Raw genomic sequence first — 21,803 nt, 5'->3', positions numbered from 1 at the left:
GCTGCGTCGTGGCGTCACTTCCGCCAGGAGGCGGCGGGGGACGGAGGCGGAAGTGACGGCGGTGGCGGCGCGCGCGGGGTGAGTGGGGAGCGGAGCCGAGCGGGGCGGGGGTCGGTCCTGCCGGTGCCGCCCGGCCGCGGCGAGGCCCGCCGGGCCCCGCGGCTTCCCGCGGCGGCGGGGGGAGGCTGGGCCGGGCCGGGCCGGGCCGGGCCGCGGGCAACCGGCGGGCGGGGCGGGGGGCGCAGCGAGCCGCCCCGGGCCGCGGGGGCAAGGCGAGCTCCTGCTCTCCCCCGCGGGCGCGGCCTCCCGGTGCGCCCCGAGAACCCGGGCTGGTCTCCGGGCCGCCCCTCCGGCGGGCTCCGGCACTGCCGGGTTGCCTTTCGGGGAAGGGAACCGGCTCCCGAAGAGCCCCCGCTCCCCGGGCGCCGCCGCCGGCTCCGGCAGGGCGGGCGCGGGGTGGAGCTGCCGGGCACCGGCCGCTCCGCCGGCGGGAACCACGCGGTGCCAGAGCGGAGCTCGGAGCTGGAAAAAGGGTTTAGTTAAGCCCGGGGGCCCGGCCGGCTGCCGCTGGGCGGGGGGTAGCGGCAGGGCTGGTCCCACGCTGCTTCTGCGCTGGCCTGCAGCCCGAGCCGGGCTGGGGAGCAGCGCTGCTCCTCCCTGAAACGCCGCGGCCGTTCAACGCTCCCAGCCGCGCTTGACCCAGCCCCGGTCCCCGTCCCTGCGGTCGGAGGGGTTCGCTGTCCGCCTCCAGCAGCTCAAAAAGTTGCCCCAAACCATATTAAGAAGCCCGGGAAAGAATTTAATCCCTTTTGCAAAAGCCCGGGACTCTGCCGGGGTAGCTTGTTGGTCTAATTCTCCGTTTGATCCGAGCTAGTTTATCCCGTTTATCCTGGCTAGTTTATCCCAGGCTGCGTAGGAGTCCTGAGGAGACGCTTACGCAGTACTTGGAAGTGCAGGTCTGTATTTCAATCAAACAGAAAGACGAGAAACCCCTCACCTCTGCAGAGCTCAGCACGCAGCCCTCAGCACTAATCCCGCAGAGGGTTCAAATTCCTGTTTCTCTTTTCCTCGGCAGGCCACGAGCCTAGACTACAGGCATGAATCAGAGCATTTCTCGCAGAAAGAAAAACACTTTAACGTGTTAAATTGTGATCTCATTTCCACCCTTTTTTCCTTAGCTTGGGAAGCGAAAACCTCTTACCTAACTGCCGGGAGTCGGAGGGGCAGCCTGCCCTGCAGGGAGGGACGGCTCGCTGTGACTGGAGCCAGCCCTCCCGCGTGCCGGGGCAGAATTGGGCCCCGTTCGAGGGGCTGCCTGTGGAGGCTGGAAGCCGAGAGGCTCCGCAGGGCTGGGCGTTGGGTGTGGGGGTGGAACGGCCCGTGAATGAGCTTTCCTCCGCGTCCGTGTCTAATAGAGGAAGATAAAAATTCGACTTCTGGGGGGGAGAAAAGAGGTTTCTCTTGGAGGTAGCTGACAAGGACGACAGCGGCTGGAGGAAGGCTGTTGTTTCATGCTGCCGTAAACCTCGCTAGGCTGTGCAGGAAGGACCCGGTGGGCAGCATGGAGTTTGTGACCTGTGGAACAAGTGCTCCACTTAAAAACCGTACTTTCTTTTTGTCTTTTTAATAAACCTATGTGAAATGACCACGGCCTCTTCTAAAGGGTTTTCATGCACCAAGATCTCCCCAAAGTCCCTATTGTGTTAAATGTCTGGCGGTGCGGAGAAGTCGCCGTGCTTCTGGCGCAAGCAGGGGAGCCCCGTGGATGAGGTAGGGATGTCTCCGACGTGAGAGGTTCGAACAACTCGCTAACGACTACTCGTGGGGCTGACGCAAAGGATCTGCAGCAGTCGGTGAGGGCGAGTGGCTTGGATCCAGCGAAGCTTGTAAGTTCTGGGATGATAAATGGCACGTGGTTCTGCTGCTCGGTTGTTATTACTGGCCTAACCTATAATCAGTTCCATGTGGCTTTGCAGCTTCAGTGCTGTTCTTCATCTTGGAGAGTTTTGCTCTTCCCGTCGCTCCCTTGGAAAAAGTACTGGATTGTGTTTTGCTCTTCACTATCAGATTGAGTTTCTCTGCTTGAAACTACTTCTCACCCGACTGTAGTGAAAACTGCCCTGTTGAAGAGGACTTTTGTGCTACAGATGACAGCTGTGTCACATTCTAAGGTGACATTTGGCTGTGCTCTGGAGGAGTTTCTAATTCACTTGCTGTGAATGCTCTGTGGCACGTGTTGTGTCTGCACCGGAGGGTTAAGTGTCATTTAAGAAGAACCTGGTGTTTTGCAGGGACCTGTGTTAACAGAGGCAAAAGAGCAAGAGTGAGGGGAGGGGACAGGGCAGCTGTAGCAGCAGAATGTGGGTGTTTCTCTGAGCTGGGTGCCTGCGTTGTCTTTGGTGTGGTCTGGGTCCTTACAAAGGTCGTAAGGACGCGAGCAGGAGCAGAGGTACCCCGGTGTCAGAAGGGGGTGGTCCCCTCAAGGCAGTTCTCCTCACCAGCCCGTGGCCGCCACTTTATATCGAGAAAGAGTTATGAGCTGCAGATGACCCAGCAAAACTGTAAGCTTGTGTACGCAGTGCAGTCTGAGTGTATTTGGAAAGGAAAAACTCCTCATCTGGGGGAAATCTGGCGTGTTACTTCCTCGTGGCTGGACCCTGATGCAAGTGGGACTGCAGAAAAGGGGAAAAAATGACCCAATAATGTCTTGATGTTGCAGCAGGTGACTGCCCGGCGGGTTCGCTGCAGTGCCGTGCCATACGTCGGATCAAAACTGAACAGTCTGCTCATGGAAGACAGCCATGAAGGGAATGTTGCATCTTGTTCAGACCAAAATTTGGAAGCTGTTTTGTCATTATTGATTGCAGCTTGGGGCTTCAGCAATTTCTGGCTGACAGGAAGGAAACCTGTAAGATGCTTAAAACAAAAAAGTACAGAACCAAAACACCCAAATGCTGTGTTTGGGTTCCTAAAATGGCCAGTCAGAATCTGATTTCATCGTTCCGTGAAAGATATAAACGTGTTGAACGTCAAATCTAAGTTACGATATATTGCTAGAAATTTTCCAGGAAGAACTGGTGCCTGGTGAGATTCCAAATGCTGTGGTTTGGTATTTTATGGGTGGGAAATGAGTTAAACCTTCCATCACACTGATACTTAAATGGTTTCTGTCACCAATTTTCATACATCTGACTGTATGCGGTTCTCTGTGCCTGTCAGGCAGTTCTAGCTGATGGGTAATGATAGTTTGTCTCTTGGATTTAGCTGAGGCTTGGCACTAACCGCTTGCTGCACGAGTTTCACTGGCTTGATTCAGATCAGATCTGTAAATCTGCGCCGTAGCTTCAGAAGAGGGAGGTCAGTGCCCCACGAAGGTGAGTAAAGCTGTGGTTGTCCTGAGCGCAGCCTTGTTACCGTGGGACAGGAAAGGGTATTCGTTCCTCCTTAGCTTTGATCGGGGACTGCTCCTAGCGCGTCCCGTTGCTGGGAGTAAGTAGCCTTTAAAGCCTGGGGAGCGATGGAAGTGCGCACACCAGCAAATGAAGTCGTATGAGATGCAGATCCTGGCTGTACTGCAACGCTCCTTGGGCTGTGCGGGTTCAGTTCGGGTCTGCCGCGTGCGGTTTCTAATTATTTCCTCTTCTGTGAAGCCTTTTTCCTGTCTTTTCTCACGGTGAGGCCTCCCATCCCCAAGCAGAGAGCCGGTGCTAGCTGCGAGATCTAGTGCATGCAGCGTCTGTTAATAGTGCAGCAGCACACGATCCTGTCGTTGCGTATTTCCTTGCAAGGTGCCTGGATGCGTTAAACTTTCCAGTGAATTATTTTGTGTCCTCTACCAGCAGGAGACAAAGTGCTGGCTGCTAGAGGACAGTAAAATCGTCTGAAATGCACACTATCATTTTTTGCTTGTCTTCAATTAAACTGATTACCAGACGTCTTTGTTGTTCGGAGCTCGGACCGTTTCACATGCTGCCAGCATGTACTTTGGCAACTGTGGGCGATGGGATTTCCTGCATTGTTTGAGCCTCTGCCACTGACCTTTGTGGTCGTTGTTCTGGCACTGCCTCTGCTCTGGCAGGGGTGCAGAGGGCATTATTCAAACCCTGAAAGAAAAGAGAAAGAATTGCTTTAAAGGCACTGAGTGCTCTTTGTAATTGGTGGCTCCTGGGGTCATTGCTGCAAAAGAAGGGGGATTGCTGGGGCCGTCAGGAAAATTACCACTTTTTTTATTGTTCTCATCCCAGTCTAGATGACAGTGGTGTGATTTATAGTGAGTCATAAAAATACGCCTTCCGTACAGCGTTAAGATGGTGGCCCTTTTGGAGTAAGCGGGGAGAAGCCTGGTTTTGGTTCTCGGGAAGCCTCGTAGGTGCTGGAAGCACTCGGCTGTGCCCTGGAGGTTTCCCGGCTCCGCACTGGGGGCTGCGGAGGGCTCCGCTGGAGAGGCCGGTGGGGTTGTGCTGGAGCCCTGTCACAGCCCGTGCCGTGGACGCTGCTTACCGCAGCGTTCAAGAAGATCCACCTCTCCCTGCTGCTGGAGACAGGCACGCCAGAGATACACGAGCCATCTGCCTCATCGCAAGGGAGGCCGCGTGACCCATTCCTGCCGCTGTCCCCATCGCTGCAGCAGCGGTTGCTCCGCTCCGGTAAATCATTTGCTCAGCCTGTGCCTGGAGCCTTGTACCTTGAACCTGCTAGAGGCCGGGTGCTCGGCCGGCTCCAGTAACGGAGCGGTGCTCGGCTCGCCAGCGTGGTGGCCGGGTTGGCAGGAAGGCTGAATGCACGGCTCTTCCTTTTCTTCTCCTTTCCATCCAGAGCCTGCCTCCTCTGTCAGGTGCCTGCGGCTGGCCTGGAAACAGCTGGCCTCGTGAAGGTGTCTCTGGTGTTGCCGGTAGACTGATGTGAAGGACAGAGGAGGTCTTTGGAGTAAGATCTTTGGAATAGGATACAACTGCTACATTATTGATTTAATTGCATTTGCATGGTATTGTGCAGCTTGAATTAAATTGTCTGGAGCGAGATCTTGTACTCGATGTGCTGTCGTAGAATAAATGCCAGAGTGCTCGGGTTGGAGTAAGTGCTTCGTAACTCCAGCCTTATAAGTCCAGCAGGCGCTGAGGTTAGCCAGGGGATTGACAGCAGCGTGCCAGGCTGTCCCGCTCGCCCCATGCACTCAACCCCTGCCTTGCCGTAGGTCTGTCCCCGCTGTGATTTGTACCCAGAAGAGCAGAGGCCTCTGCAGCTCTTCCCTGCGGTGGGACGGGGACAACCTGGGGAGGTGAGACCCCGAGTCGAGCCGCAGCTGCCTGAAGGAGCCTGGCCTCCCAAGGGTGACTCTCATCTTGTGTTTCTTCGAACCTGTAAATGAACTTGGGCATGAAACGTGAGACGTAACGAGCCCCGTTGTTGGAGTGGAAAGCCCAAGCTCTCTGCGTTGTGTTCTGGTGCTGAGTTTAAGCTGTTTTCTGCTGGGGAAGTAAATTGCTCCAGCGGACAATCCAGGCATGTGACTGCTGGGGCACGGTCATGGAAAATTGGCTCGGTTGTCATGTTTATTTGCTCTGATATAACTTTTTATGACACTGTCATGCAGCTTTTTCCAAGGCTACTGGAATGCGTTATTCTTTATTTCTTCCCTTCCGCTATTTTTTTAAAGAAGCACTATGAGAGAAACTGTATATGACATTGATTTTTATTGTTGTTTTGGACAACAAGTTACAGGCTTCTGGAACCAACTAGGGCTTTTTCTTTTTTTTTTTTCCCCCTTTTTGTAACAAATTAGCACAGAGCCCCTCTGTTGTTGTAGCTGTAGCTCAAGATTATGATTTACAGCAGGAGGAACTAAAATAGCAGTTGTTAGCTCTTCTTCCATTCTGATGAAATCAAATTTGCCCGATTTTAGTCTCAGGTCGTGCCTTCTTTTTCCTCCAGGGAGGGAAGTAATCACTCTCTTGCCTTCTGCAGGGCTGGGTTGCTAAACTTATCACGTGGTTTCTCATCCGAGAAGGTGTTGGATAGCTTTGGTTTGTTCCTATACAGAATATGCTGGTGTTTGTTTCTTTCTCTCTCTCTCTCCTGGGGAAGGTCAAGTTCTCGTTACGGTAGGGAACAGCCTTATGTTTGGATATAAAGGTCACGAGTGTTTCCTTTCACCTCTCCAGCCGGGAGTCAGACTGACATACACAGGAGGTGGCAAGAAGTCTTTGCAGCAAAAGGAGCTTTTGGCGTGTTTTTCTTGAGGGAGACCTACAGACCAGTCAGTCCTTTCCGCGTAGAAGCTGTAGCCTTCTTTGTCTGGGTGTAGCAGACCTGATTTTCTCCTCTGAAGAAGAAATAGTGCTATTCCTGCATCCCACGGTCTCTCCCCGTTGCTCCGTGTGGGAGACCTCCGGTACCAACGGCGCTTTGTCTCCGGCTCTGATTTGCTCACCTCCCATTAAATGTTTCCAGCGTGAATATCAGGTAGTAACAGAATATCTTTGTTAGATTTTGGAATATATCAAAAAACCATCTTAACTGCTCTTTCCGCTGTTGCAGGTGAAGGGGGAGAAGGGTGTCCAACTACCGATGAACGAGCTGCGATGGATAACAAGGACTCGGAAGCTGAGATCCACCCTCTGAAGACTGAGGATGTAAAAGCTCAAGAGAACCATGAAAACTCTGTGGAGAGAAGAATTGTCAGCAAGCAGTCATCGCGACTGTCTCGGCTGTCCCGGTGGCGCACTGCTGCCTTCTTCATCTCATTATTTCTGTGTCTGATAATTGTGTTTGCTTTCTCGTTTATCATTCCTTGCCCAGAGAGGCCAGTTTCAGAAAGGACGTGGTTTCAAAACTATGACAATGCAGGTGAGCTTGCTGTAGCAGAATAAATACTTACCAACAGTCCTTTTCCTTTATGTGCCACGAATTTGAATTGTGGAGCTCTACCTAAGCGCGATCTGGAGCCAGGCCCGCAGGGCTGCTGCCCTTGGGAGCGAGAGCTGTGAATACCTGACCTGGATAAGCAGTGGCCCGTCATAATTGGAGTGGCCTTCCAGGAGGTGTTTACAGGATCTGATGGAGAAATCAGATGCTGCTCTGAAGCGCTAACAAGGTAGCAGGCTGGCCTCATTTGGAAAAAAAAAAATGGGGAAGGGTATCTGGGAATAAATCTTTGTTGAAGTTTGGTCTGTAAAATGTTCCCTTGAAGTTTGAGCTGAGGTTTGGAGGCAGTTAGGCATTTTTTTCCTCTGTCAGTATGACTTTCTAACTTTTCCCCATGGCTAACAGAAAGGGGAGAAGAAGAGTTGCATCTTGGATTTTTTATAAATCACACAAATTTATATTGCTTTAGTTGGCTCTTTAGCCTGGGTACTGCTCCCTGGTGGCTCAGCCTTCGCTTCTGTGAAAGCTTTTCTTTAATCTTATGTGCAGTGGGTGTGTGTTGGTTATGCTATAAACGCAGCGACAGTGCTCACCGACAGGGACTGAGCTTTGTGCGTTAATGCAGAAATCCCAAGTTCTGCTGCTCTGAGCTGAAGAAGGCTGCTTTTAGCTGGGAGTGAGAAAGATGGACTATCTGGGGCTGGGTTTCGTGGGGTTTGTTTGTTGTTGGTTTTTTTTTTTTAATATTTCGGGAATAGCAACCCCACACCAAGACCAGAGTTGTTCTTTGTTCAACATAGTTGAAATTCTGGCTGCTTGGCTTTAAAAAAAGACAAACCCTCTGGGGGATAGCAAATTTAAAAAATCCTTTGGCACTAGCTTCCAGTCCTTGGTACTCATGTAGATGGCTTTTTTTAATACAAAAGCCAATTTGTCCTGATGTTACACTGTCAGAGATGGAGGCAGTGAGTAGGTCTCTAGGAATTTGTGTTTTGCTCCAGCCAGCTCTGCTGTTGGTTGACGCAATCCTCACCAGCGCCTGGCCTGCGATCTCTTTTACAGCGGCCTACCAGTTTCTCGCTATAGAAGACGTGAACGAAGACAAAGTGCAAGATGTCCTCTTTGCTTTCAAAGCTAGCAATGGCAGCAGCAGCTTCAACAGATCCTGCCTGGATGAAGGTAGCTGGTTCAGAAACAGAAAACCTTGTAGTAAAAGGGCTGTTATTTCTCTTTTAGTTCTAATTAGTGAGGCTGGTGTGAGTTTGGGAGAGAAAACCAGGTTAGCTGGGTGGGGAGAGGAACTGGGTGAGTCCCAGCTCTTGGGTGGTGCAGAGCAGCAAAGGCAGGTGTAGTTAGTGCTCCCTCTGACATCTCTTCTCTTCAGGTCTGCCTTCTCCGTGTGCCTTCATTGCTGCCGTGTCTGGCACGAACGGCAGAGCGCTCTGGGAGAGGCCTGCTGCCGAGGAGGTTGAGTGGATGGAGTGTGGCATCAAGCAGCTCGGGGGGGCTGAGGCCCCGGGTTGCCTGGTCGTGGGGAAGCCGGTGTCTCTTACGGCAGTTGACCTGCGGACAGGTGAGTGGGGAGCAGAGCACTGCTGCCGTACAGGGGACGGTGCTACTTGCTTTCCTCACCTGGTGACCTTCAGAGCTCGGAGGCTGGGGACGTCAGTGTGACATGACTTGTTGGTACATGAACAGCGGGCACAAGGTATTTGTTATCTTGAAAACTTTGCCAGAGCCATTCGCTGGGCCGTTGGGAAGCGCCTGTTCTCTCAGCCTGTCTGTTCCAAAGGCTGGACTCTGTTGTGGCGGTTTGTGCCAGCCACTGTATTATACGAACAACTTTTCAACGGCTTTTGAAACAGGAGAAGCAGTCACTAGCTGTGAATGTTACTTTATACTCTCAGGAGTTGGACACAGACCCGCAGTGTTTCTCAGTCGTTTGCGTGTGAGTGCTAGGAGTGCCTGCAGTGGCAAGAGGAGTGGGAGTTTTAGGGATTTATGATTTTAAAGTCACCAAGGAGAGCGCTTGGGATAAGTACTCACCAGTTTCAATAGTCCAGGATTTTGCCTTGTTCCTCTGGAAAGCCACCTTCATTTTTGAACCTATAGATGGAGAAATTCATCATTATCTTGCCTAACGCAGGGTGAGGGTAAGGAGTGCCTGTACTTCTCCAGGAACAGGGCAGTGACCATCTATTGCACCTTGAACCTTCCTTGCTGATGAAGCCTGAAATACATTTCCATTTTGGGGGTCGCTGTTTCAGAGGTTCAAACAATGCATGTTCTCCCTTGGAAACATGCCTAGGATCCCATCCTCTGTATCTGGTATTGAACCCCTCACATCCTATTTTCCAAAAACTGGGAGAGAGAAATAGCAAGAGGTGTAGCTCTAAGGAATCTGAGGAAAATCTAGTGTAGCTTTTAATTTCCAGTGTAGATGGAAGTGTAGACACACACAGAGCTGGAAAGCTTCTGTACCAACTGAGATATCTTAGCACCGTTTCCCTCATCAATAGGCTTTAGCGCAGGTTATTTATGGACTATTAATGAAGTAGTTGCTTTTAGGTCAAAGTGTAGAAAGGTGGCTGCTGAGCCAAAGGCACGTAACTAAAGACAGCCATAAAGAAATAGCACAAGCATGGAGAGAAGGAACCAGGCTACGCCACAGGTCACAGCAAGAATATGGTAAGAAAACATTCCATAGATAAATTAAAAGCAAGAGATGAAAAATTTCTTCACTAGAAAAGTGAATAACCCAGAAGTTGACGTATTTGATACGTTTTTGCGATTAAGTAGGTTAAAAGGGGTTTCTTCGCGTAGTTGGCTTTTACTGGGGGTTAGGAGGGCAGACCAAAATAAAATGTATTTGAATAGGCTAAGCGTATTTAAAGTGGCAAAGTCTGACTTACATCACGTTGTGCTAAAAACAGTAGTCAGAACAATCTTTAGCTGTTAATGATTCATCGTCGTGGAGGACTGGTGAGATTCCAGGGCTTTCAGGCTGCCTAGCCTCTGCCTGTAGGAAGATTGAAGGAGAGGTAGGCAGATTATCCTCTGAAAGTGTCTGACGTGGGTTTGATCTTTAAATGCTGATAAAGTTAGTGCTTTTCTATCAATTCGAGTTGTGTTAAGTCTTGCTTTCTTCGTTGCCAGAATAAGTGACCTGAGCAAACAAGAAGGAGAGTGTAGATTTGCATGCTTCTGTTTGTGTGGGACATCTAGCATTCCTGCATGTTTATCTTACAAGCAAACTGGGACACAAGAGCTTAAGATTAGCTGTTCCAGGTCAAAGCAAAGGTCTGTGTAGCTGCGTATTCCATCTCTGCCAGGGCCAGAAGCAGAGTCTCGAGGAAGAGGACAAGAGTAAGTGTTTTGTTACACATTCTGTCTTCACCTTAGCCTCCAGCAGCCCGCATTGTGAGCCCTGCGAGCAGTTCTGCTCTCCTAAGGGATATGGCAGAAAGGGGACCACAGTGATCAGATGTATGAAATTGCTTCTGTGCAAGAAATCAATAAATAAACCAGAACTCCAGCCTGGAGAATGTGTGACAGGGAGAAATGAGTCTATAAAATTATGAGTGATAAGTAGAAGAACAGGGAATGATGATTTCCCGTCGCAATTCTTCATTGCTCTATGGTTCTTTTTTCAAGTGATAGGTTCAGAAAAGCCAAAAGGGGATACTTCTTCACATCCACCGTACGGTGGATGCCAGGAGCTTACAAGTCTTTAGTAAACAAGTGGGCAAGGGCATGGGAGAGGGGCCTAACACTGCTCGGTAGAAAAGACCTGCCTGTAGCTCAGATAGCTTGTGAGCTGCAAGCTGGGAGAGCCGCCTTTGGACGTGTGTCTGGACCTCATCCAGCCTGAAGCCAGCAATCCTGCTTTGTGCCCTCTGCGGCTGCTTGAAGTGAGAGCTGAACTCAGTCATCTAAGTTCTAATTTTATTAATCCTTCCGGACCAAAAGAAAAAAAACCCTTTCACCTTTCACCTAGGTTAGATTTGCTGTCTAGGCACTTGTCTAATTTCCATCTTGGCTTCTGTTGGTGTGCTTCTGCTCTGACCTCGGGCTCTGAGGAAGCACCGTAGCGCTCTGGACCTCAGACAGGACAGTCCCATCTCCCTTTGATGGAGCAGGATGGGACTGCATTCACAGTTCGTGCTCTTTGGGGGTTGTGTTAGAGCATGAAAGCCTCTCAAGTCCTTTGTGTTGAATCCGTCTCACTGTTACCTGTTTCTATTAAGTCAGACTGCTCTTTTAAGAGAGTAAGATGCTTCCTCCAAAACTATATCCACTGTCTAACCAGCAAAGAACAGAGCCTTATGCATTGAGATGCGAATTTCATCAGCCTGGTCTTACTGTTGTAGCTTTGGACTGTGCTGAAGCCAGGATGTAGTTATTCAAAACTTAAGTTCTCTCCTTCCTTTGCCTGCCTGCTTTCTTCAGGGGTAAAATTCTTTGCCTTCCCATGATTTCCTAGGGGCACTCTTCTACTTCACATCCGTTGACACAGTAACAGTTCCAAGTATTTTTTTTCAGTGTTTCGGTAAAAGCTTTGGAGGAATCCTACTGGAAATACAGCCTGCCTTAAATTATTGCAGACAGGGTCAGGTAGTAATTCTTTGGCCTTCAGTACAACTGCCTTCCTGACAAAGAACAGATGATTATTTTGCATTCCTGAAATGATAATTGCTGTCTGTGATTCTGTTTAAAGGGGAGGGTAAGCATTTCCGCTCTGAGCACCTAGTTAGTCACTTAAGTCTTCCTTAAAAAGAAAAACCCCCACCGGTCTTCCCCCTCTTACCAAATTCCACTGCAAATTCCACTGGGCAGTGACTGGAAACTGGCCGGCAGCCCTGAGCAGCGTGTGTGGAGTAAAGTCACCCAGCTGGCCTGGAGCTGCTGAAGAGACACCCCCCCCCCCCCCCCCAATTTTTTACAAACCAAAGCTCTGCTGCCTCTGTTTACAAACAAGTTTGAACGTGCTGTGCGTGTTCTTTGAACAAGGGAGAGGTGGGATGTGAACTGAGTTGCGGCTGGTCGCGTCAGCATGGAACATCTGCAGGAACATCTGCAGGAGGCAAGTTGCGGCAAAAAAGGTTTTGTCGGGGGTGGCTGCAACGCTGTCATCAGAATGTAGCTGCTTTATGGTCTTAAAATGTCTGCGCAGATTTAAGTACACAGCAGCAAGATTTTCGATCACAAAAAAGGATTCTTCATGCCGTGAACATGCTGGAAAGCTTGTTAACCTAAGGCATGCGAAAAGCCAGCTGTCCTTTGTGCCCTGCAGGTTGATTTGTGCCCAGGGCGTTCGGGTGCATTTGTGCAGGCAGCTAGAATTACTTTCCAATATAAGTTGAAATTGTGGATACTGGGACTCATTTGAAATGCAGAAATGCAACAAAGCACCCCGTGATGAGCATAAATGTGCCTGGTCTGTGGTGCTGATGGGCTGTGAGTGGCTGGCTACCGCAAAGTACTTCGAGGAGCAGGGGCGTTAAAAGCCTTTCAACCTGAAGCGCGTTTTAGTGAATGTTTCCCAATAACTGTCTTCTAGGGAAAGTTCAGTGGAGACAGTCCAGTGACTTCGGAGCTAATTATACCGTGCTGACTCCTGTGTCAGTGATTCCAGATGTGGATAGCGATGGAGTTCAGGACCTGATAATCTTTATTGCTACAGGCGATAAGGTATGTCACTCTGAAGCTATGATAAACCCGGGGCCGGACCACAGGGGATGGCAGGAATGCTATTTATTTTGATTTTGTAGTCTAAGAGGAAGTGTCCAGAGGCCTCTGATATCTGTGGGTTTGGGGTAGGTTCTTTCCCACCCTGCAGAGATGTGCTCCCGAATCAATGCAAGTGTTTTGTGGGTTAAAAAAACCAAAAAGAAAAAAGCCAGCGGGACTCCCTCCCCCTTTTCAGTCTGCACTCCTCGCTGCGTGCTCCTGGGCTGTGTGTGGAGTGAGCCTAGGCGAGACGAGCTTGCAAGCTTTCTGGGACTCTGCTCAGAGCAGTGGAAGTGAACAAACCCTGACAGGTTTTGGCTCTTAGATCAAAGCACAGCTGACAGCCAGCACTTTTGTACCACCACTGCCCTTTTCTGATACCTTTCGTATCTCTGCCTGTGGTCTGCTTTGCACGGCTCTCTTCCTAGTGTCACTGCGCTGGTTAATTCTGATTTGGGTTCATTTAGTGAAATAGCTGCTAGTTGTGTTATCTCTGTTCCGATATTGCTTTTCCCATTTCTTAGAGGGGGAAAGTCATGTAGCTAAAAGTGTTTTTATACTAAAACATCTGCATCCATGATTGAGTGGTACAGCATCATCTGCATGCGCAATCTGTCCTGTTTAAAGCATAAAAAAGTTACGGTTCCCTGCAAGTCTGATGGGAGGAGTAGGAGCCCCGTGTCCTCATACCACAGCGCTCCATAAGTAAATAGGGTTTTGCTGTCTGAGACATTGTTGTTGCCAGAGTCATCAGAAATTCTATCCTCTCCGACTCCTACGTTTCTCTTCTGTTTTCTTTCCTCCTTGCTTTTGCTATCCCAGTTATCTCAAGACTTTTTTTTTTTTTTTTTAAATTCTTAGACGGCCAAGAAATGTTTGAATGTAGCCTCTGTTCTGCAAGACTGCCTTTTGATTTGTTTTCCATTTAACTTCTCTAGCTATCTTGGTATGAAATCCCTTCCTCCCTCCGGACTTGGCAAGCACTCTGTCAACTTAAGTAAAAGTGCATTCTTTTTTGAGAAATCACGCAAGATGTAGGGAGCTTGAGTGGAGCTCTGCAGCTTGGAAAAAGGCACTCCTGTCACAAGGGAGATTCAGAACTTAAGTAAATTAGCTTTGTTGCTAGCAAGGGCTGAAGTTGAACGTTACATTATACTGCTGTTTCCTGAAATGGCAGAGCTTTGAGCAGTCTGTGGGGAAGGGTCTGTGTGCAGGGGGTTTAAATGGCAGCTTTTTCTGAGTGTCTTATTGACCCCTACCTGCTGCAAGCTTCAGCACAAATACATCCGGGAAAATACGACGTTTTTCAGGATACATCACCTGTAGCAGCACGTAGAGGTATTAAGCAATGCAGTGAGTAAGGTGGTGCGTATTCTCACTCGCTGTATGAATACCTTTGGCTGTTACTGTCCCGGGGCAGCTGCTGAACCAGTGCTTGTGAGTAAAGGTGAAGCTGATCTACAAGAGCTGGTATGTGTCTCCTCCCAGTGCGGGAGGCTGGGAACAGCTGGTGGATGCGTTGCTCTCCCTCTCCAGCTGTGTTCTTCATTCTCCCCAGCAAACTCTATCCCTTATTCACCTGCCAGACTCTCCAGATTCACTCTGAGAGCAGCAGATTTCCTTCTCTTTCCCAGTCTCTCCCTCTCAAGGAAGAGGGAAGGGTTCCTGCCTGACTCAGCATCTCTGGTGGATGCTGTTTCTCTCGGTCTGATGTTTCTCTTTTCCCTAGCGTGCACTGCTCTCCCCAGACCATGACTGTCGCCTAGACATTTGAATCTGATCCTGGTTTTAGCCTTTATTCTCTTGGGTGAAATGTTTTTAGTGGATTGTTACCCTGCACAAAGAATATAAAGAAACCTGTCAGTTCTTTCATCCCCTTGGACTCATGTCAGCCTTAGGAGGAGTAGATTAGGGCACTTAAAATATTTAGCAGAGCTGCATGTGAAGCCAAGTTTCCCCTGTGTCCATATGCTGCTTTGTTTCTGCCTTTAGGTCCTCTCCATCGTTGTCACTGCTCAGCAGGCTTGAATCGATCTTCGCTGTCCTTAGCAGAGCTGGGGCTTGCTGTTTGGCGGAGGTAGTAAAATCTCGGGGCAAGTGGCTGTGCTGGAAGTGGTTTTCAAACTTGCAAAATTATTCACAGCAGAGGAATCATCTAACTCGTGCCCACACCTCCAAAACCAGGGAGAGACTTTTCATCCGAGCCTATGGTGTTCCCATGCAGCTGCTGTTCAGTACCAGCTGCTCAGAAGCTTTGGAAAACACTCGAGTTGGAGCAGTAACAGTGCGATGCAGCTTTAACCTTTTGTTGTTTTTTTTTTTTTTAATCCCTTCCCTGTGTAGATTAAGACCTTCATCCATTCAGGAAAAAATGGCAAACAGATCGGCTCCACTGGAAGCCTGAACGTGGACGGGAAAGCTCGCTATATCAGGCTGAACCTGGACTCCTCCTCCTACTTCCTTTTCTATACAAGTACAGTTCTGTTCGTGAATTCAGTCTGAAAGGGTGATCGTAACTGTGAAATCAGGATTACTAAACAGTTGTCTGAAAGACTGTTTTGCATTCTTAAAAGCTGTGTCGTGCTTTCACCTCGCGAAAGAGCTATTCAAGGCCAAGAGAAGGGGGGGGCTTTGCTTAAACTAAGGTTTTTTACGTACTGTAGTAATTTTATATGAAACATGTTGAGAAGAGAAGGTTTAAGTAGTCATTTATAGCAAATGATTACTGTGGAACACTTGGATTATGAACAGATAAGATGTTAAAAGCATTCAAAAGCAGGCTTGAGTCTCAAAATACCACTACAACTCTATGATGCAAGTCCTAAAAGTATAGTTGATCTGCCAGATCTGGAAAATCATAGAATTCAGAGCAAGAGCAGGATAACTTACCTCCCTCATTCTGGCTTTTTTTCCCCAGAAAACTCTCTCTATGCATATTCCCTGAAAGATCTCTACAGTGCGGCAACTGGGATGGAAATTAAGCTTCCCAGCTTTGAGCAAGATCCTCAGTGGGAGAAGAACATTGACCGCACCATGCACCGCTTATCCCTTCTCAGGTGTGAGATTATGTCTTGGTTGCTGGTGGAGTGGAGGGCACCGGTGTTCCTGACAGGATGGCCTGTTGTGGCTTTGTTCTTTCCTGGCTACGTGGTTTTTGGACTAGGAGCACATCCAAAGCTTGGGGAGAGGGCTGGTGTTGATGGCCTGATCAGGGTTTCACAGGAAGGGGAAAGCAAGCTGGGGTTTCCTATTTGCGTTTACTGTGCAGGGTAAAAACCAAACCCCCACAATAAAACCATCCACAGTCTAGAAAGCATAATCATTTTTCTGTCCTTGTTCAGCTCTGGAGACTTTCGTTACCTGGCAAAAATTCCTGGGCGATCACGGGAGAACATCTTGGTTGTGAACTCGGAGATGGCTACGCTGATCAATGCACAAAATCTTCAGACCTTGTGGACCCTCAACGTGTCCCATGTTGTGAGGTAGCGTTACCAATGTGGCTTGGATGAGGCATTTCCAGGCTCCCCGCAGCAGCTATTTTTTTTTTTTCATGCTATTTTTTTTAATTCATTTGAAACAAAAGCCTGCTCTGTGGTCATATCTGGATCATGCTCATTGTATTGTGTGTCCTGTGCTAGCAAATGTCAGGTGCCGCTTCAAAACGGAGGAGCCCAAAGCTTTGGTTCTTCATTCTGTGCCTGCTGCGACATGGCTGTCTTAGGACTGGGCTCAGAGCTGGGAGCGGTACCAGGCTAACCTAACGTGGCAGTCGAGTCTCTTACCAGGGGAGTTGCTGGGAGGATAGAGGCTGCTCTGAAAGAACAAGGCATGCCCATGCCATCAGGGTGTGTTATGATCTGTCCGTTCTCTTTTTCTCCCTTAGAGAGCCGCTGCTCGGTTACTACAAACCTGACGTTCTTGGCATTATCCTTGAGAGTGAAATTGGACCCAACAGAAAGAAGGTTTGAACGCTCTTCCTTTTAACTTCCCTTTTCTCTGCGTGTCTCAGCTCAAGCAGGCATTGAGTCAAGGGCAGCTGGTGGGATGTGTTCCCTCTGGCTGATTTTAGGAAGCTTCAGGCTGGGAAAAGATTTCTTTCAACGGGTTATTGAAGCCAGCTCAGGCACTTTAATTCTCTTCTCAGCAGGAGGCTTCAATGGCAGAGCTTTGAACCCCTTGAAATAGCTGCAAAACTTGTGACGTTAATGTGGCCCATCCCAGGTCTCGCAGCTCTGTGATGCTCAGCTTCAAGTGTTTCCTCATCTTCCCGTGTGTCAGATACTTGTTCCTATAGACAGTGTGGGATAAAGACAGCTGACTTGACTTCTCTCTCATGGCTTGTTAGAGCTCTTTGGTATGAGTTCCTTTTCTTTCTTCCCTGCTAGGTTATGATTGTTGAGAGTGGATCTGGAGCAGTCCAGTGGGACCTGAAGCTGAACTCAAGAGCGGAGAGCCCTGGGCCAGCCACACTTTCTACTGCTGATCACCGGTCCGCCTTCCTCATCTGGGGTGAATACCAGGCGGCAGGAAACGAAACGGTGGGTAGTGCTGCTGAATGGTTGCTGTTCTCCAGACTTTGGGCCAGAATTGGGTGGAGCTGCCCCCTTTTCCCAGCGTTCACGTTCTCATCTGTCTGTGCCACTAACGCTGCAGCCTCCTGCACTGGGTGTGGGGTCGCTGACCAGTCTCGTCTGCTAGAAGCACGCAGACCTCTGCGTGTGATCTGGTCTATACTGGGTCCTCACGATGTCCGTAGCAGTGTCCCTCCTGGCAGCTGGTGGTGGCACCAACAGCTTTTGTTGTCCTCAGCCTGGCTACGTAGAGAAAAGGGACTTAGTGGCTCTGTGAACAAAGTCACTGGATTGCCCAGAGCCCTGCCTTGGTGTGGTACCGTAGGTGAGGTGAGAGGCTGCTGGCTTGGTACCTCTGAAGTTGCTGCTGTTTGGCCTGGAGCCTCCCGCGGCAGTACTGCACGCAGTGATCTCCCACGGCCACGTGAATATCCTCTCTCTGCGCCAAGGCAGTCTCTGGCAGCCTCGATGGACAGCTCAGCTGCGTAACAGAGCCCTCTGGGGCAGTGGCTGGCAGCGTTAGTGACAGGTTGTGTCTTGGAGGATGCCCGAGCACCAGGTGAGCTTCCTGTGCTTTCCTCACTAACGCTACCAGCCCTAAGGCAAAAATCTGTTTCCTCCCTGTAGCAGACAGGCCTGCTATTTCCAGGAAGCTTGGGGAGGTGGTGGGGAGGAGAGCACCAAGCAGTAAGCAAAATCCCAGCACTAGTACTAGTGGCATCAGACAGGATGAGTTGGGCAGACACGGACAAGTATCTGACTGGATGTATTCTGTCGAGCATGAGTAATAGCTGAGCCTGGTGCTGGCATTGTCTCTGGGATAACGTGTGGGTCCGCGACCTGTTGGTGTCCTGTTGGTTGCAGAGATCCAGAGCTCCTCTCCAGAAGCTGTATCTTTTCCATCCTTCCTACACTAATGTCCTGTTGGAGCTCCGCAATAGCACAGACCAAATAATTGCATTCAATGGTAAGTCCTCTCCTTCCAGCCCTCCAGCGAGGAGGTGCAGGAGGACACTGGCCTTCTGGTACCTCCTGGACTCTGTGGGTGCACGGTGTTGGGTCTGGTGGCCAGTCTGAACACAGAGACCTTAGGCTGGGTTTTTCCCTCTGCTCTGCGTTACAGCCACGCTGTTCGAGCGGAGCCGTCATGCCTGCTACGTGCTGTTGAGGGGGCCTCAACCCAGCGAGGAGCCAGGGTCGGTGTCTCTAATGAAGCGTAAGCTGAAGGAGGATGTCTCCGAGAGCAGGGTGATCTGGCTGAGCCAGGTGGCGGTGGACAGCGAGCAGTACGTCCGGGACCGTCTCTACAGGATGCGATTCCACAGCCGAGTGTGAGCTTGCCGAGGGAGGGGGAGAGGCTGCCCTGGCCCAGGCGTCTCCAAGCTGCCTCTCCTCTGCAGCCGTGCTCTTAGCAAACCCAGATCATGAATTCAAATGGGAAGCTGCCTTTCTCGATCTGCAAACCAAAGCGTGGCTGGCGGGGAAGCACCCCCAGTGTCTGGGGATGCCCAGGCTGTGGGGGCAGCTGCCAGTGCATCTGTCCTCAGAGCTGATGGGACTTCAGTGCTTGGCCACCACTGAAGTGTTGTCAGCTCGGGGAAGAGGGCTTTCCCCTCGATCCTTCTGTGCCCGCAGAACTGTGCTGACTCAGCCTGTGTCTGGAGGGAAACACATGCTTGCTGGGGATGCCGGAGTTGATTATTTCTTGGGTGCATGTGTGAGAAGTGGAGTTTCGATGTGTGGTGGTAGATTTCCTTTCTGAGTCAGCTCTCCTGCCTGTGGGAGAGGTGCTTGGCTGCAGGTTGATTTGCAATCACCCGCTCCTGGATTTGTGCCCCTGTTTCGGTAGCCGTGGGGTGTGTGTAGTGATAGACCCCAGCCGCGGCTGATGATGTGGCTAGGTGTCACCCGGGCCAGCAGAGCGCAGGTTAAAGTGTCGTTCTACTTAGAAAATGGCCTTTTCTCCTAAGAACAGCCTCATGTGCCCCGCTCTGCAGTCACGAGCCTACCTGTGTTTGTCTCCTCTGTTGCTTCCTTTCCAGCCAGGCTGTGCAGTGTTGGTGACACAGAAAGGGAGCTGGTGTCCCCCCTGATTTATGCATCAACATTCCTCCCTGTCCCTAATATGATTATAGGTGATACAAAAACCACCCTGAGTCCAGGCTGGCTGGTGCCTGCCAGTACGGACATCACCTCTCCTACTGGTTTTGAGGTGCCAGGGGATCTAGGACATTTTTTCAGAGTAGAATTGCACTTTGACCTTGCTTGGGAGCTGGGCTTGCTGCTCTGGGGAGCCCTGTACCCGAGTGGCAATGCCAGTTCTCCTGCAAATGCTCTTTCAGTCTTGCAGCTGCTGAGGAGCCTTTTCCGAGCACTGTCCCCTCTGCCAGGAGGTGGGCAGGCTGTAGGACAGGCATGAGCCGCTCGGGGAAACAACGCAAGCTGTCTCTGCAGCACAGCTCCAGAGAGAGCTCTCTGCTCCCTCGCTGCCCTCGGAATTGAAGTGATGCTGGGTGAGGATCTTCAGGTGCTGTTCTCTCTGTCCAGCCTGGTAGCCCGAGGGAATGGGACAGGTTGCTGCGTGAAGATGATGTCTCCCCTGGAGGCTTCTGTAGCGTGGCGTGTATGCTCTGACCCGTTCCTTGGTGGGCGGCAGCGCGGACTCTAGAAATGAGGTGCAAAGCCTGGAAAACAGTTTGAATCGGCTGCTTGGTCCTGAAAGCTGCAGTCCCCACACCAGCTGCACTGAGACACGAGCCCTGTCCGTATGCTGCTGGGCGTCCATCTGACTGGAGAGAGGAAGGTGGACAGAAAACACACACCCTAAAAATAACCTCTCTCAAGTTTTGTGGTGCCGGAGGGGGTTTGGCCATTGCCTCCCTCCCTTGCCTAGTCTCAGATTGGGGTGCGTGTAGAAATACTGTAGGGTGAGAAACAAGCCAGGTTGTGTAGGGTCGAGCATCGGTTCTTCTCTTGTGGCAACTGCTGAGCTTGAACCTGCTGCAGGGCAGCTCCTGGCTCCGGCAGCTGGTGTCACCCAGGCTCATGCCCACAGCTTCAGCTCTCCCCGTCTTGCAGCAAAATGAGCTGCAGCATCAGTAGTCCGCCTGGGTGCTTACCTCCTGCTTCCAGCTGGCCCGGTAGTTGCCTAAAGGGTGCCCTGGCTCCCTCTGCCCCGTGACCTGTAGCTCAGGCAGTCAAGGGAGCCGTGTAGGATGAGTGCTGCTGGCCTCTGCAGAGCTGCGCTGCTGGCAGAGCCCAGTCCTGGGGCCTCTGGGCTGTTCAGGCAGCCGGGGATGCTCCCAGGAGAGCACTCCGCAACCCCCAAAACACCCTGGACTCAAAATGGTGGGTTTCCCCCTCTGTTCCTCTCTTTCCAGGCTGATTTCTGGGGGTGCAGGGAGACTCCACTGCTGTGTCCCCTAGCTTAAGTCACCTCTCTGCTCAGCACGATAAAGACCTGAAGCTTAGCAGCCTGCGCCAGCGTTGCAGGGATCACGGGCTGCGCCAGCGCTGCAGAACCGGGGTTGTGAGGGCTAGGTTCAGGCTGCCCTTCCGCCGGCTGGGGCAGAGCCGGGAGCGTGGCTGCGGGAGCCGGGCAGTGGGAGCCCCAGGCTTGCGTGCTAGTCCGATCTGTGTGTTGGATGCGGATTGTATCCCAGTGAAATTCCCCTGGCAGGGAACAAGGTGCCCGGGCCGTATTCTCACTGCAATCACAGTGTCTCAGCTCTCTCCCTCCTCTGATCCCAACCCAGACCTGACCTTTCCCATAGGCACGCTGAATGTTCCTTCAGGAGAGCTGGGTTTTCAGCTTTGGGAGGCTTTTCTGGCTTTAAGTTGTCCATTAATGTTTCCAGATACTTTGGAAACGCAGATTTCCCTGTGGCAGCTCGGTTAAACGCATCAGTGCCAAACCAGCACCTTCTTAACAAAACCAGTCCTTTTCCCAGCTTATTTCCCTGTGTAATTGTTTTTTTTCTGCAGTATTTAATGAATGACTTTGTGCCTTGATTCAATAACTCAGATGGGTGATGATGGCATATATCACTGTGTTATGTATTAGTGTGTTTTTTAACACTAAGACTGTTTGGTTTGGTTCTTTAACTTATTGCAAATTGTGCCCTACAGGACTTGGTCTAACCGGAATGGTTTCAATAAATCCTCTTTTGCATTGTTTGTAAATGGTGCCCTGCTTTTGTTGTTGCAGCTGAGGTTATGCAAGACTCCGGGATTTTTTGGCAGCCCTTTGTGTGACTTCCCGAAGGCAGAACCCCCCCTTTCTGAGAGGGGTCCAGGTGTCCTGGCGATGCTTTGATGGCTGAGCTGGCTGCGGCTCTGCCCCAAGGTGCTGCCGGCTGCCCTGTCCCGCTGCAGGCAGGTGATGGACCGGGAGAAGGGAGCGTGCGGAGGGAGGCTGGAGTTAGATAACCAAACTGGGCCAGCCCATCTCTGCCCCCCGCCTGGGGCTCCGTGACCTCGTTTTACACCCCGGATTCCTGCTGCGGTCCATCAGCATGAAAATCTCATGCCAGGGCTTGGATTTGGATCAAGACGGAGGGAGCCGCGTGGCAGGCGGTGTCTCCCGGAGCGTGGGACCATCTGTCACTGCCCGGTGGCTGCCGGTGCCGAGGTCCAAAG

The 21,803-nt window shown here is 50.9% G+C and overlaps 1 protein-coding gene across 6 annotated transcripts; it reads left to right on the top strand.

The window, feature by feature from the left end:
• The first annotated feature begins 23 nt into the window (after positions 1 to 23).
• Positions 24 to 21,347, top strand: FAM234A (family with sequence similarity 234 member A). 6 transcript variants are annotated; one of them, XM_076350619.1, is made up of 14 exons: positions 4,184 to 4,646; positions 4,816 to 4,926; positions 6,162 to 6,462; positions 6,538 to 6,846; positions 7,927 to 8,043; positions 8,249 to 8,437; positions 12,425 to 12,555; positions 14,938 to 15,067; positions 15,512 to 15,650; positions 15,936 to 16,076; positions 16,478 to 16,556; positions 16,980 to 17,132; positions 18,030 to 18,132; positions 18,289 to 21,347. In XM_076350619.1, the coding sequence occupies exons 4-14, from the start codon at positions 6,582 to 6,584 to the stop codon at positions 18,498 to 18,500; spliced, it is 1,659 nt and encodes a 552-aa protein (XP_076206734.1). In that variant the 5' UTR covers positions 4,184 to 4,646; positions 4,816 to 4,926; positions 6,162 to 6,462; positions 6,538 to 6,581; the 3' UTR covers positions 18,501 to 21,347. The 6 variants fall into 6 exon arrangements, with proteins under 6 accessions (XP_076206738.1, XP_076206735.1, XP_076206737.1 ...); XM_076350620.1 differs by lacking the exons at positions 4,184 to 4,646; positions 4,816 to 4,926 and adding an exon at positions 56 to 78; XM_076350622.1 differs by lacking the exons at positions 4,184 to 4,646; positions 4,816 to 4,926 and adding an exon at positions 1,658 to 1,886.
• The last annotated feature ends 456 nt before the right edge of the window (positions 21,348 to 21,803 follow it).

The sequence above is a fragment of the Aptenodytes patagonicus genome, chromosome 13 (assembly GCF_965638725.1).
Source record: "Aptenodytes patagonicus chromosome 13, bAptPat1.pri.cur, whole genome shotgun sequence".
NCBI classification, from domain to species: domain Eukaryota; kingdom Metazoa; phylum Chordata; class Aves; order Sphenisciformes; family Spheniscidae; genus Aptenodytes; species Aptenodytes patagonicus.
This window is presented reverse-complemented; position numbering and strand designations above follow the sequence as displayed.

What these genes read in the sequence shown, in the direction of transcription:
- FAM234A (XM_076350623.1), top strand. Translation starts at nt 6,582, where the DNA reads ATGGATAACAAGGACTCGGAAGCTGAGATCCACCCTCTGAAGACTGAG. An exon ending in AGGCGGCAGGAAACGAAACG is followed by an intron (nt 17,133 to 18,029) that starts GTGGGTAGTGCT and finishes TGTTGGTTGCAG; the next exon opens with AGATCCAGAGCTCCTCTCCA. An exon ending in CCAAATAATTGCATTCAATG is followed by an intron (nt 18,133 to 18,288) that starts GTAAGTCCTCTC and finishes TCTGCGTTACAG; the next exon opens with CCACGCTGTTCGAGCGGAGC.